The sequence below is a fragment of the Mastigoproctus giganteus genome, chromosome 5, assembly GCF_048544385.1.
Source record: "Mastigoproctus giganteus isolate SK-2022 chromosome 5, ASM4854438v1, whole genome shotgun sequence".
In the NCBI taxonomy this organism is placed as follows: domain Eukaryota; kingdom Metazoa; phylum Arthropoda; class Arachnida; order Uropygi; family Thelyphonidae; genus Mastigoproctus; species Mastigoproctus giganteus.
The window spans coordinates 17,765,025-17,781,555 of NC_143579.1; the positions used below are offsets into that span (position 1 = coordinate 17,765,025).

The following is a 16,531-nucleotide window of genomic DNA, read 5'->3' on the forward strand; positions in this document are numbered from 1 at the left end:
ATGCCCTCTCGGGTGGGCGCTTCCATAGCCAGGTGGGCAGGAGCAGCAGTGTGTTACACACGCTTCTTGATTAGACCGGGGTTCGAGCCTGTGACCACCAAATATGGAGGATGCGGAAAGGTCAGAAAATGACCACCGCATATCCCCGGAGCAATATGGCCTTAGTTGCTAATACTCCTAAAAACCAAATAAAAACAACAACAGCCCTCTCAGGTGATTATTCTGAGCAAGAGGAAGAATCCCATCAGCATTGAGCATGCTCAAACCATTCAAGGCTTTATACACCTCTGTCAGATCACCTTGCCAGTTCCTAGTCTCCAGACACTGTAATTTGCAAAACTTTAGCCTTTCTTTGTAAGAGCAACCCTTAAGCTTAAAGGCTTCTTCATTTGGGGCTGTTATTAGCCAATCTCAGGCAGGAGGAGGAGGGGTAGGGTTTTTGTGTTATTTCAGGCTGCAGAACATTGAAATCAGCCCGCAAACACACTTGCTTGTACGTAATACACATGGCACTATTTGGCCTAAGTTCTGACACACCTAAAAACCCAACAGTTGTATTATAAAGTAAATTTTTGAATTATGCATAATTTTCTTTATAATACAATTTAATAATTAAATGAATAGCTATCAGAGTGAACAGGTAATTCTTGCTGCTACTCTACTTCAAATCTCACTATACGTATCTGTTAATTGGCAAACATCATGGTATCTAACAAGCATGATATTAATAAATGGTGGCGGTATACACTCCTGCCTGTCTGTATATTTGCTTCAATTCTGAGCAAGTCGCACAGTCTAATGCAATCTGCTGATGGATGCAGTTCACTGTAGTTCTCTGCATACGTGCGTTACTTTCTAATTAAACATGTCAGCTAAAGTTATTTGATATTTTTCAGTAATATGTACCTTTGCAATATAATTATAAATATTATCTTCAAGTGTTCTCTAACAATTAATAAAAGGAAGTTAAATATGTTTTTATAATATTTATTTGATGTTTTATTAATTTTATCCCAATAAGGCTTCCAGACCACAATAAGTTTACAAATTTTTCTAATACAAACCACATAGAAATTTGTTACTCTGGCATGGATTAATAAAGCATCTTTTTATTGCAATATGTTATTAAAGTCATCCAAAAAAAAAGGCAGTAAAGTGCATAGCTTTTATTCCACAACTCTTGTTTGACACATTATAATGATGTAAAACATAATGTATAGTTGTCTCACAGAGTCCCCTATCGATCTTTAGGAATCTTTATTGCAGCAGAACAAAAATATATTGTACTGTTATAATTACCCCTTTACAGCATATGCTTCACATCTTCAGCCTTTGATCATCTTCTGTAAAGTAAAGGGGGAGACAAAGACTAATGGATTAACAGTAGCCACTGGCAGAGGTGAAAGAGATTCTTGCACTGCTTCTATTGGAATGAGCAGAAGCCTGAAAAACAAGATGCAGGATATTTCAGAGACTGCTGGAAGTCATTGTGGTACAAGTAAACACATGGGTTGTGTTAGGGTAGCTAAGAATAGAAACAGGTGCATGTATACTTGCGTGTACACCAATGCTAGGAGTTTAGTAAATAAATTTGATGAATTTGAGGTATTGCTCAAAACATCAAAGGCAGATATTGTTGGGATATCAGAGACGTGGTGTCACACAGATATAAGGAGTGCAGAACTGGAATTTGGGGAGTACAACGTGTATAGAAAGGATAGACAGGACAGGAGGGGAGGAGGGGTTATGCTATTAGTTAAAAAACACAAAATCCAAGGAAGTGAAGCCAGTCGACATTGATGGACAGGGCAGTGTCGAGCCAGTTTGGTGTGACATAAGCATAGGTAAATCAAAATTGAGAGTAGGAGTGTGCTATAAGCCTAATGACTCTGATGAGTATAATAAGATACTGTACAGGGAAATAGAATGGGCCAGTAAATCAGAGAGTCTTATAATGGGGGATTTTAATTTCCCAGATATTGACTGGAATTTGTGGGTTGGTCACTCACACACTAGCAAGGCTTTTGTGGATTTATTGGATGATTGTTTTCTACACCAGCATGTTCGGGAGGCAACTAGAGGGATTAATACTCTTGATCTGATTATCAGTAGTGATTCTTCATGCATTAGGAATCTGCAGATAAAGGAACCACTGGGTGGCAGTGATCACAGTGTGCTGAAGTGGGATTTACTCAAGGAGGTAACTACCATCAGAGGTAAAGGGAAGGGTTTTTGCTTTCGTAAAGGCGACTATGATGGTCTGAGACAGTATTTAAATTCTATACAGTGGGACCAACTGATGATGTTACCAACAGCAAATTCAAAATGGGAAGCATTCAAGGAACTAATCTTGGAAGCTACCAGGCTTTACATACCAACCAAGAAATATTGTTCAAGGTTCAGGCCTAAATGGTTGTCAGATGAACTAATGAGGCATATGGCAGAGAAGAAAAATGCATGGGATACATACAAATTAATGGGTAACATGGAAGCCTATGATAGATATAAGTTGGTCTGTAACCAAGTCACAAAGGAGATTAGGCAGGCAAAGGCAGATTATGAGAAATCCTTGGCAAAGGACGCAAAGAAAAACAGAAAAGAGTTCTTTACCTATTTAAACTCAAGAAGGAAAGGGATGAATCAGATTGGTCCACTGGATGTTGATGGTTCAACAGTTGAGGATCCAGCTCAGGTGGCTAACAATCTAAACGAGTATTTTGCATCTACATTCACACATGAGGAGTTATTCAGGAAGGGGAATGTCATAGGTGAAGTAAACATTGGCAGTGAGCTAGATTATTTTCTAATAACTGAGAGGAAAGTGGAGGAGAAATTGTTGAGGATAAACATAAAAAAGGCATCCGGGGTGGATGGGATCTATCCAGTTATATTAAAGGAGGCAGCAAAGGAAGTAAGCAAACCCCTAGCCATAATTATGAGAGCTTCTTTGGACTCAGGGGAGGTACCCATGGACTGGAGATGTGCAAATGTAACCCCAATTCACAAAGGAGGATCAAAGGCTGACACAAGTAATTATAGACCTGTTAGTTTAACTTCGGTTCCAGGAAAATTAATGGAGGCACTGGTTAAAGAAGCACTGCAGGATCATCTGGACAAGAATTCAGTTATAGCTCAGACACAGCATGGTTTTGTTAAGGGCAGGTCTTGTCTGACCAACTTGATTGGATACTATGATGTAGTCACAAAAGAACTGGATGCAGGGAATAACTTTGATATTATATATTTGGATCTTAGAAAGGCTTTTGATACTGTTGCGCATGGAAGACTGCTGCACAAATTGGAGAAGTGTGGCATTGGAGGCAAATTGCTGCTATGGATAAAGGGATGGTTGAGTGGCAGAAGACAGAGAGTCGTAATCAATGGACACTGCTCAACGTGGACTAATGTTATTAGTGGAGTTCCTCAGGGTTCAGTGTTGGGTCCATTGTTGTTTTCTGTATTTATAAATGATATTGATGATGGTGTATCAGGCTTAATGTCCAAGTTTGCAGACGATACCAAGGTTGGCAGGGTTGTTAAGGACACTACTGATACTATGCTGCTACAACAGGATCTGGAAAGGTTGAGCAGATGGGCTGAGAGGTGGCAAATGAAGTTTAACATTGACAAATGTAAAGTACTACATATGGGAAACAGTAACCCCAGATGAACGTATCAACTCTGTGGTATTACGCTGACAGTGGTAGAGAATGAAAAGGACCTGGGGGTAATTGTGCAGGCAGATATGAACTTCTCTGAGCAGTGCAGACGAGCTGCAAGAGTAGCTCATGGTGTCTTGTCAATGATATACAGGAATTTTTCTAGCAGGGACAGGGATGTGATTATTCCCTTGTATAAGGAATTGGTCAGGCCACACCTTGAGTACTGTATACAGGTCTGGAGGCCTCATTTCAAGAAGGATGTAGAGCTGCTGGAACGAGTACAGAGAAGGGCAACAAGATTAGTGAATGGAACAAAGGGGTGCTCTTACGAAGAAAGGCTTAAGTTTTGCAAATTACAGAGCCTGGAGACTAGGCATCGGCGAGGTGATCTGATAGAGGTGTATAAGGCTTTGAATGGCTTGAGCATGCTATGCTCAATGCCGATGGGATTCTTCCTCTTGCTCAGAATAATCAGCTGAGAGGGCATAAATTCAAATTGAGGAAGGACGGATGTCGGATAGATGTGCGGAAATTTGCCTTTAGCCAGCGGGCAGTTGGTTTGTGAAATAGACTCCCATCGCTTGTTGTTGAAGTTGATAGCCTAAACAAATTTAAGGCTCAGCTGGACAAGTATTTCGAACGAACGGAGGGGTGAAATGGGAGTAGTGGTTTTTTTTTTTTTTTTTTTTGGCTGATGCTGAATAAGCTTGCTTTCTTGCATCATATGCCTCTGCTAATGCTAAGTAGATGATCAAAAGCTGGAAACAGAATTTGCTAAGAAACATGGAACTGATATTTCACCTGTAGCTATCTTTACAGTTGCCCAGTCTCTCTTTTTCAGTTAAGATAGATAGACATTTTATCCCTACTATGGAGCTATGTCAGCAATCCATTGTTACAACTGGAGATGATGATTGTGGATAACAGTGTAAAGAAGCCAAAACTATGAAATTTTTACATTCATTTTTGCTGCCTAAATTTCTGCTGCATAGAGTAAACTAGTGTAGACAAACTAGCTATTTGTTTTAAATCATCAGGATGGAAGAGATGTTGCTTTAGTTCTAATGCTGCTTGACATGCTTTGCCAAGAGGATATTTGTTATGGTGTCTAAAGCTCAGTTTGGCATAAAACATAATTCCCAGATTTGTATGTTTTGCAGCAATTTGGATTGACACTTCATCCAGGCTTGGTTGGTGGATTTGATAGACAATATTATATAATCAGGTTGATTTTGAGGTTAAATTGAGGGAGATAGCTGGCAAGCCCAGCTAGTTTGGCATTGAATGATGCAACAATGTGGGTGCCATTGTCATATGCTAAAATCCTAGTTAAGAGTTTGGTATTGCCTACATTTGAGATTATAGCTTCCTTTTGATTCGTCATGCTTATAATAAAAAGGGGTGAAAAAATAATTGCCAACAAGAACAATTTATTCTTGCACCCCTGAATACCCACAGTCTGGCAAGAAAGACTGTTTCTCTAAATTTCAGTCTCTGGACTCTAGGCATGTGCATTGTTATTTTGGTTTTGAGGAGCATTAGCAACTAAGGCCATATTGCTCTGGGGATATGCGGTGGTCATTCCCTGACCTTTCCGCATCCTCCATATTTGGTGGTCACGGGCTTGAATCCCGGTCTAATCAAGAAGCATGTGCTATGCACTGCTCCTCCTGTCCACCTGGCTACGGAGGCGCCGCATGTGCATTGTGTCCTAATTGTGAGGTGTATAAAACTTTAAAAGGGTTAAGTAAACTAAATGCTGATGGCATTGTTACTCTTTTTTGGACAACATATGCACAAGGGAACATAAATTTAAATTGAAAAAGGATGGTTACAGAACAGATATGCAAAAATTCACATTCAGACAGAGAATAATTGATTGGTGGAATGAACTTCCACCTAGTGTAGTTTGAATAAATTCGATAGTTACTTTGAATAAATTTAAAATAGTTTCAATTCAGTGTAATTCAATTCAGTGTAGTTTGAATGAATTTAAAGTCTGGACAAATAATTAGAAGAAATAGACAAATAAAATAAATAAAAAAATAAATATTCATTTATTTCAAATACAGCAAGCCCATCACAGCACATGGCTAGGGGCAGGTAATAATACAAAGGGAATGACATAAAATAATCGAATATATGTACATAGCAGATTTCATATAGACATTAACAATGACTAGGAATTATAGTTATGAGTTAAAAAAGAATTTGCAGAACAGGACATTTGGCTTTCAGTTGCAATTACTAGGTTGGATTATTTTTCTTCATTTTATCAGAGATCTGACTCCTGTAGGCGTCAGAGTTGATTAATCTGTTGCAGTCAATGTTGTGATGATTTATGAGGTGAAGGGATGCATTGGGGAACATTCTATCCATTTTGTGCCTGAAGAGGTTGGATTTGAATGGAGTGGGTAAAAAGATTTTTTTAAAATTTTTTGCTGGTTCTTTCTAAGCTTTGCTTCCTGGCATCACTTTACTAATGCTGATATTAGTAACTGCAGTAAAAAGGAGTTCGGGTAATGTGGCATTCCTGCTTTTAGCTGCCTGTGAAAAATTCAGAGGTCAGTCATAAGCTGAATTTTGTTACATGGAGATATCAGGAAACTCAGTATGTTTCTTTCTATCAGTCTCATTATACATGTGAAGAAGCATTGAGTAGTGCATGTAATACAGTCAAAAGCAGCTTCCAGATCTACATAGATAATTTCAGGTTCTGTTTTTGATTTTAACACTACTAAAATGTAGTTATTGTTCATAAAACTGTGGGATGATTAAGTAGAGTGCAATGAACCTGTGATAGATATTGTAGGATTTACAAAGTTAATGATGGAAGTAAGGCGACTATCTTGAGTAAAAAATACTTGAAAAATAGTTTTATAATCACTGTCTTGCAAAGGTTGGGATTTCTTAGGGAATGATTTTACAGTATAGTGTTCCAGGATGTTAGGAAATATTGAGTAGCTAAGAATACATTATATATTCAGACAAGGGGATCAATGATAACTGACTAAGACCTTTAACAAGAAATTGCAGGATCCCTATCACCCAGCTCCCATGATTGAGGAGGGAGGCACCAAACCCATAGCAGGGATTACCTGCTGTTTAGTGATTACAGCTGAACTTTGATATCAGAAGTTATCATACCAGAAATACCCAGAGTTGCATATTAGAAATATGTAACTCTGGGTATTTCCAATATGATATTTAATGAAATAACTACCTTCTGGATAATTTGCACATAATGATGTTCCTGAAGACTGAATATATAGACTGAAGACTCTTGTTTTGACAGAATCAAACTTGTTCTTTCTTTTAGTCACAGTGAACAGAAGCTGGTAATGTCATTAAAATGTGCTCAAAGATCACCCATAACCATTTCTGACGTTGGGTTTGACAAATGACTATGCTGGTTTGTGTGTTATGCAGTAGATGTTCTTGGTCATTGAATGGAACTGATTATTAAGTAATAACTCTTGCTACTCAGGACATCATGCAGTGGCCCATATCTGATAGGGGTAGTGCTGCCATATTTCAAAATGCCTCACACTGTAAAAAGACATGCTATGAGCTGGGGCTTGGTTAACGTGTACAGCCACAAGTAAAGAGATTGTGCTTCAAGCCCATATGCTGCCATGAAAAATGCACAGCCCATTGTGAACTGTGGCAATGAAAACCTGGCTGCAATTAACAATTCAGTTTGTAATCACAATGAATATATAAGCTTTGGTCATATTGAGAATAAACGGATAGTTATTTACTAAATATTAAAATATATAAGTACTTAAATGAGTGTATATATAAATGAATATTAAATGTAACCTCTTAAAGGCAATGTTTAAAAAGTTACATATGATGAAGAGGTATTTTGTTGTTGCAATGGTTTCAATGAATAAAAGATTAATAAATCAGGTATGACAGTTCTCCCACTTTCTATTGGCTTGGTAATTCAGCCCATAATTCTCTTAATTCATCATAACCTTTAGGATATTAACATTCTTTCACCTTTCACAAATCTACTATACTTTTTCTACTTTCCACACCCTTCTAGTTACTGGCACTTTGTGTAACTTTCACATCCATTTATGCATACTTAATGTATATATATATATATATATATATTAGTATTTATATTTTAATATATACATATCAAAATATATAGAGCTGGTAGCTAAATGATTTTGTGATAAAAAAATAAAAAAAATGTTCTTATTTATACTCCGGCATGACCACCAAGTCAGTAGATTTTACAATAAATCATCAATACAAACATTAATCATATTTATCAGTCACAGGCTTGAATCTCGCTCCACTCAAAGCGCGCATGCTACTGCACTCTTGTTCTTGACCACTTGGCTATGTCATAACTGAGAAGAAAGAAAGTAGAAGAGAAATTGTGGAAGCCTAAGGTAAATAAGGCAGTTAGGTAAATAGAGATCAAATCATGAAGGAGTAATTACAGATCTGAAGGTTTGAGTGTGTTCCATCAAAAAATAATGAAGTCACTGGTTAAAAAAGGCCTGATGTAGCCGAGTGGTCAGGAGCGAGAGTGCATAGCATGCATTCCTTGAGTGGACCGGGGTTCAAGCCCGTGACTACTAAATACGATAAATATTTGTATTGCCGATTTATTGTAAACTCTACTGGCTTGGTTTTCGTGCCAGAGTATAAACAGAAAATTTAAAGAGTAATGCAGGACCATCTAGAGAGGAATGCAGTTATGTGATAATGACAGCTTTGATTTGTTAAGGGAGTTGATGGCAGTTTTGTTTGACCAGTCTGATTGGATATTATGATACAATAACAAAGGAACCAGATGCATTAAATAATTTTGACATTATATGCTTAGATTACTGAAAAGACTGCAATCATTTTACATGAAAAAATGTTGTGCATATTGGAGCAGTGTGGCATTAGGGGCAAGTCACTGTTGTGGATGAAAAGATGGCAGAGTGGGAGAAGACAGTGGTTATCAATGGGCACTACACCTCTTGAACTAATATTATTAAAGAAGCACCTGGGGTTCAGTGCTGGATCCATTGTTGTTTTTAGTATTTATTAATTATATAGATGAAAGTATATCAGGCTTAATGTTTAGTTTGCAGCTGATACAAAGGGTCGTTAATGGCATTCAAGATATGTTGCTGTGGCAAGATCTAGAAAATTTAGGGATGACTGAGAAGTGGCAGTTGAAGTTTAAAATTCACAAATGCAGGGTACTGCATATGGATACCAGTAATACCAGAATGTACTGACTGTGTAGTACCGCAGTCAAGGTTCTCTACTACATAAGGGTAATTGTATAGTCAGACATGAAGCTCTCTGTGAAGTTTTGTTAGTGATATACAGGAATTTTAGCAGTAGTGATAAGGAGTAATTATTCTGCTGTATAAGCCAATGGTAAGGCCACATCACAAGCACTGTCAACGGGTCTGGAGCTTCATGTTAGAAAGGATGTAGATCTGCTGGAATGGATGTAAAAAAGAGCATTGGGATTAGTGAGGGGAACAAAAGGGTGCTCTTACTATGAAAGGATTCAGTTTTGCAAATTGCAGCATCTGGAAACTAGGCATCTATGAGGAGATCTGATTTGAGGTATATAAGGCTTTGAATGAATTGAGTAAGGTAAATGTTGCTGGCATCCCTCTTGCTCAGATAGTATGCACTGGGTGGCATAAATTGAGGAAGGATGGATGCAAGATGGAGGTGGGGAAATTTGCTTTCAGCCAGAGGATATTGGATTGTTGGAACAAACTTTGATCTGGTATTGTGGAAGTAGATAATTTGAATAAATTTAGGGAGTAATCAAGCAAAAGCGGAGATGGACAGGTGATGTGGGAAGTGGTTCTTTTTTATTATTTTTTTATTTTTTGGCTGATGCTGTATAAGTTTGCTTTCTATCATTATGTCCATTATTAATACTAAAACTTGGGCTCCAGATGCATGCTGTATTACTTACACCACAAATCTGAGGATGTGGCTGACTAGGAAAATTTAAAGAATGCCCTTTACTGCTCATATGGTATGGTGAGAACTGTGCAGCCACATTGACGATTGCTATATCTGGATGAAAAATTATCAGGGATTTTGAGAAAATACTTCCTCAAATATCCCAACGTCATCTGCGATAAGGCCTATTCCACATTGTGAAGACCTGCTGATACAACACTCAGTGTAGTGGAGAATCAAAAAACTTAGAAGTGATTCTGCAGTCAGATATGAAGTTCTCTGAGCAGTGTAGATAATTTTCATCATCAAAAAAACCACATGTACAGGCCTGGCACAAGCTGCCAGGACAGCTCATAGAGTTTTCTTGATGATATATGGGAATTTTGCTAGCAGAGATAAGGAGGTGGGTATTCAGTTGTATAAGATAATGGTTAGGCCACAATTTCAGTACTACGTACAGGTCTGGAAGTCTTATTTTAGGAAGAATGTGGATACTTTCAAATGGATGCAAAGAAGGGAAATGAGATTACCGAGGGGGGGGAACAAAAGGGGGTGCTCTTACTAGGAAAGACTTTCAGTCTTTCTGCAGATTGCAGCACCTATGAGATCTGATGTGTGGTATATAAGCCTTTTAATGGAGTGAGTAAACTAAACGTTGATGGCATCTCTCTTGCTCATATAACATAAATTATGTTTTGTTTATACATATGTTATATATATTTATATAACATAAATTTGTTTTATTTATTTATATAAATTTTTCCCTGTATATCACTTAAATTTTCCAGATAGCAGCTGTTGCTGAAGTTTTGAAAACTGAAGAAAAGAGAAAGAAGTGAGTGTATTTATTTATATTTAATATATATATATATTTTTTATATATTTGTTTTGTATATAATATATTTAATATAATAAGAGATTGACTTGAGTATTAAAAACACACGCACGTGCACAGAACTCAACAAATTCTAGTCTTGCTTTCTTGCATCACATGCCACTACTACTAGTCAACAGTGGCACTTCAAAAATTTGTTATTCATTGTGGCAGCCATTATGTTACGATCTATTCCTGCTGCAGCAAGGCTAAATACAGAATTTATTGTTTTTGCAGTACTGTGCAGTAGATGCTAATACATTAGCAGCATTCTGTTAGAGTACGAATATTATTGGTTGAAGTTGCTGTTATGCATGACGAGGAATGAAAGCTCTGAAACTAGTCTAATTCAGCTTACATCATGGTCGCATGAAAATTAAAGTTATCCAATAAAAGATAACTAAAGCACTAATAAAGATAATTAAAGAGCTACAATTCTTTCAAGGATTGTGTTATAGACACACATGGTATAAATTAACTTGTAATATTAATATATGTATAAATTAACTCATAGCTATTGAGTATCATTTTGAAGTAGAAAACGACACTCAACAGCTATGCAAATTAGAGCAAAATTGTGAGTTCGCTGAGGCTTAATCATATTTTATGTAAATCACATTCATTAAGTATAACATAATTATATTAAGTAATATAGTTAAGTAATTAAGTAAAGTAATTACATTTAACTCTGTTACTTAATATACACTGTGCTGCCACTTTATTAGGTACACCCCTGCTGTGCACACAAATGATTTGTCCCACAAAGTTGTAAGTCACACGACCACAGTTGTGGATATAAATGCAGCAGAACAACCTTTCTAGTATCAGTTAAGCGTACAAACCGTAGTAAGAATGGGGAAAAGGAGTGATCTAACAGACTTTGAATGTGGCATGGTAATAGGTGCAAGACATGCTGGACAAAGCATCTCTGAAACTGCAGTTCTCCTGAACTTTTCACGCACCACAGTTTCAAAGGTATATCGAGAATGGTGCAACGAACAGAAAACATTCTCTCAATGGCACTCCTGTGAAAGAAAATCGCTTGTTGATGAGAGAGGTCAGAGGAGGATGGCTAGAATTGTGCAAGCAAACAGACGGGCCACAATGTTGCACATCATGTCAGAATACAACCTTGTTGCGCAGAACAAAATATCGCAAAGGACCACTAGTCGCACTTTGTCGCGAATGGGCTACAACAGCCGACAGCCACATCACGTTATCAATGAAGAACAAGAGAACATGCCTCCTGCGGGCACAGCAACACCAGCACTGGACTATCGAGGATCAGAAAACAGTTGCTTGGTCTGACGAGTCAAAATTCCTGGTGCATCATGTTGGTGGAAGGCTCAGAATTTGGCGAAAACAACATGAATCCATGGACCCGTCATGTCTGACAACTATTGTGCAAGGTGGTGGGGGCAGTGTTTTGGTGCGGGGAATGTTTTCTTGGCACACATTGGGTCCAGTGATACCCATAGATTCTCGTCTGAATGCCACATCGTACCTAAACATCGTTGCTGACCAAGTGCATCCATTCATGTTGACAGTTTATCCTCAGTCAGATAGTTATTTCTAGCAGGATAATGCACTGGTTCACAAAGCTCGAATCACTATGGTATGGTTCCAGGAACATGACAATGACTTTTCTTTGCTGCATTGGCCCGATCAGTCCGCAGATCTCAATCCTATTGAACATTTTTGGGATGAGCTGGATAGGGCTGTTTGCTGCAGGCCTACACCTCCGTCAAATCTCAAGGAACTGCATGACACACTCATGTCTGCATGGTATTCCGTTCCTGCACATTTTCAGAATCTTGTTCAAACCATGCCTAGACGAATTCGGGCTGTTTTGAAGGCTAAAGGAGGCTCAACAGGCTACTAGGTAGATGTACCTAATAAAGTGGCAGCACAGTGTAGCTAATCTATTAAATATAAATATAATATATTAAATTATGTTAGCTTATGATGGGACAGCCGAATACTTCACTTTCTGCTCTACTTTGATAGTTTCAGTTCTTCTTTTGGAATTTATTTCAAGTCAACAGAAAAAAAAATTGAAATGAGGTGTTACTGCAATTGTTAAAATGGAATTTTATCAACAGTGAACTTTACATTAAGGAAAATTTACAATGTATCTAAATCAATTTACATTTCAATATTTAATTGGTTATTTTGGTCCTAATGACATTTCCATGGCATTGTGGAAGCAATGTTGTATATTATTTCAAATTCCAATATTTATTTATATTATTTAAAGTTTGTTCGATGCAGGCATGGTATCTCTATGACTAAAAGAGATTTCCATTTTATCCTTATTTAAGAAGGGAAAGCAGATGTTAGAAGTCTATGGGGCCTTTAATAGAATACATGTCCTAGCTGAGTTATTTTAGACATATGTTATTACTAGCCATTGATTTCTTTGGTCTGTTTATAGTCATAGCTGTATTTCTATAAAATCTAAAATCTATAAAATTAGAAATTCGTTGGACTCTGATATAAGCATAGTCTGAATAATGGTCTGCACTGGATATCATTTTTCTAGATTTATCTAGACTTTCTGGCTATTTTGATCCCATTGCTGAGTTATATGGGAAATCAGTATATTATCAAGGACAAAGCTTTGAAATTACTTAAAGCCTCTTGGTAGGATTGTTAATCTGACTGACTGATTAGAAGTTACTTCATGAATTTTTATCTTGGGACTCATTATTTGGAGTCTATAATTGCTTTTTTGTGTGCGCACCCCATAAGCATTTGCAAATTTAAATATTTGAAGAAAATGAAGAAGATTAATTGTTGATTGGATCAGATGCAGTGGATTGTTGATAATTTATGATAAATATACTTATATTTTATGATAATTTATGATAAATATACTTATATTTTATGATAATTTATGATAATATATAATTTATGATAAATATACTAAATATAAATATAATTATAATTATGCATAAGGACTAGCATAAAATCAACTTTTTTTTTTTACCATTAATTATAAAGGTAATGGAACAATGATTTATAGGCCAAGGAATATTATTTATTTGGGAGGGTTTTTTTTGGAATATTTGATAATATAATGATCATTTAATAAAGGTAATTAAAAAATCTTCCTGGAAGTTGGGTATTATTAAAATAAGATTTTGTAATTTTAGTGATACATATATATATATATATATATCACTAAATATCACAGTGTATATTTGAACACTGGTGTTCAAAGAAAGTGCATTACCCCTTAAAATTGTAATTGTCATCCAATAACGTAAGTATATGGCAATATTTTTTACAGATTGCATCAGATAAGATTGACACGCATTACTTTCAGCTATATAAGCACGCTCTGCAAGAGTTGCAGTCATTCCTTGTGTCAGGATGGAGGGTTACGTGCAGTTGATGCCACGAAGAAAGAGTGCTATTGTTGCTTTATGTGAGGAAGGATGTTCTTCCCATCGTATTGCTTATAGTGTCTTGTAATCAGTCAACAGTGAGTAGATTTCTTTCCAAATTCAAGAATACTGGTTGTGCTGATAGTAAAAAAAGGAACCGGACACAAACGAGTCTCTACGCCAAAACAGGACCACGTTTTGAAGCGCTTATGCCTTAAAAACCATAAAGCTTCTTCATCCGAGCTGAAAAGAGAATGGGAAGGACATACAGGAGTGGTTGCAACTGCAGTAACAGTTAGTATTAGTATTAGTATTAGTAACGGCCGTATGGTGCAAGAAAGCCTATGGCTTATGCTGCACCAGCCAAAAAAAAAAAAATAAAAAAAATAAAAAAAATCCGAACAAAACAATGATATAAACAAAAATTAAATAAATAAATAATAATTAATAAATAAATAAAAATAATAAAATGAAATAAAAAATAAATAAAAAGGAAATTAATCCTATCATCCTATGCGCTTCCCTTACCCGAAAGTACTATCCAGATGACCTTTGAATTTCCCCAAACTGTCGGCCTCTACCACCCATGAAGGCAACTTATTCCAATAATTTATAACTCGCTGGCTAAAATAAAACTTCCTGCAGTCCAATCTAAACATTTCCCCCCATAACTTGAATTTATGTCCCCTAGTTCTAGCATCATTTATAATCTTGAAAATTTCATCCTCATTCATTTTACTGATGCCTCTCAGAGCCTTAAACACCTCAATCAAATCTCCTCTAAGGTGTCTAGTTTCCAAACTCTGCAACCCACATATTCGAAGTCTTTCTTCATAAGGACGCCCTTTTGCCGATCTCACCAGGCGAGTTACCCTTCTTTGCACCCTTTCAAGAAGCTCGATGTCTTTCTTTAGGTGCGGTCTCCATACTTGAACACAGTATTCCAAGTGTGGTCTAACATAAGCCTTATATAATGGGATTATCACGTCCCTATCTCTACTTGCAAAAGTTCGATAGATCATCGATAGGACACCATGGGCCTTCCTTGCAACCTGTTTACAATGCTCAGAGAATTTCATGTCTGACCGTATCGTAACACCCAAGTCCCTTTCCTCCAGTACTGGGTTTAGTTGAACTCCACCAAGTGAATAAGTTATTTTGGGATTACTGTTTCCCAGGTGTAATACCTTACACTTTGTTGGATTAAAGCACAGCTGCCATTTTTCTGACCATTCCTGAAGTCTATCTAGGTCTCTCTGAAGAAGCTCAGCTTGACAGTGATCATTAACTACTCTACCAATTTTAACATCATCTGCAAATTTAGACATCACGCCCTCTATCCCTTCATCAATGTCGTTTATGAAAATTAAAAACAACAGTGGTCCTAATACTGATCCTTGGGGAACCCCACTTCTTACATCAACCCAATCTGAGGAATAGCCATTTATCACAACCCTCTGCGTCCTGCCCTGAAGCCATCCTTCTATCCATCTAAGGATTTTCCCAGTGATTCCAACCTGTTCTAGCTTATAAAGCAACCGCTCATGTGGGACTGAGTCAAAAGCTTTGCTGAAATCTAAATAAACAATGTCGAAATTATTCCCTAAATCCAGCTCGTGAGTGACCCTTTCGAAATAGTGAACCAGATTTGTTAAACATGATTTTCCCTTTACAAAACCATGCTGAGTATCCTTGAGAATTTCAATTCGATCCAAATGATCCTGAATTCCACCCTTGATCATTGCCTCCATGATTTTCCCTACTACTGAAGTCAGACTGACAGGTCGATAATTTCCCACTTCACTTTTAGAGCCACCCTTATGTATGGGAGATACATTTGCACTTTTCCAATCCAAGGGAATCTCCCCAGAGTCTAGTGATGCTCGCATAACCAGCCTCAGTGGTTCAATGCACTCGCTTGCCGCCTCTCTCAAGATTATAGGGTATATTCCATCAACTCCAGGAGCCTTACTGGTCTGTAGGCTTGAAAGTTTTTTCATTAAATAATCTTGCGAAATTTCAATATCATTAATTACATATTTTTTAACTTCGCTCCCACAATTTCCCATTGCCACAAAAGGCTTTTCATTTGTAAATATCGATGCAAAATAACTGTTGAGTTCATCTGCAACGGCAGCTGGTGTATTTATTACTATCCCCTTTCCCTTACGTAAAGGTCCGATCTGGTTTGTCCTGCTCTTCTTGGCATTTATATATGTGAAGAATTCTTTATCCCCCCTCTTTGCTCTGTTTGCTAGTGATTTCTCATAAACTGCCTTTGCCTGTCGAACCTTTTCTGTGGCTCTATTACACATCACCTTGTAGCTGTTATAGGCTTCAGTACTTTTTATTGCTCTGTAACTTTTCCATGCCACCTTTTTCTGCTCAAGTAATGTGGCAACTTCTCTATTCATCCAACTTGGAACCCTTCTTGTGGAGTATTTTTTTAATGGTATATACGCATTCAAGGCATCTGTGATTAATGTTTTAAAAGCGTACCACAGTTCAATTGTATTCATTCTCTGCGCGTTATCTACCCAGTTAATAGAGGCCATGTAGTACCTTAAGGCATCATAATTTCCTTTTCTGAAATTAAAACCCATTCCTTTGCCTTTTACTTCTGCTACCTCTCTCGTCATCATCCACCGTAGAACTCC

The 16,531-nt window shown here is 37.2% G+C and overlaps 1 protein-coding gene across 1 annotated transcript in view; it reads left to right on the forward strand.

The window, feature by feature from the left end:
* The window catches only part of LOC150085211 (dnaJ homolog subfamily C member 1), a 92,641-nt gene that overhangs the window by 20,600 nt on the left and 55,510 nt on the right, over positions 1 to 16,531 (forward strand). The window contains exon 3 of the mRNA XM_090373100.1: positions 10,400 to 10,446. Coding sequence (XP_090229226.1) covers positions 10,400 to 10,446 — 47 coding nt within the window. The remainder of the gene's footprint in view (positions 1 to 10,399; positions 10,447 to 16,531) is intronic.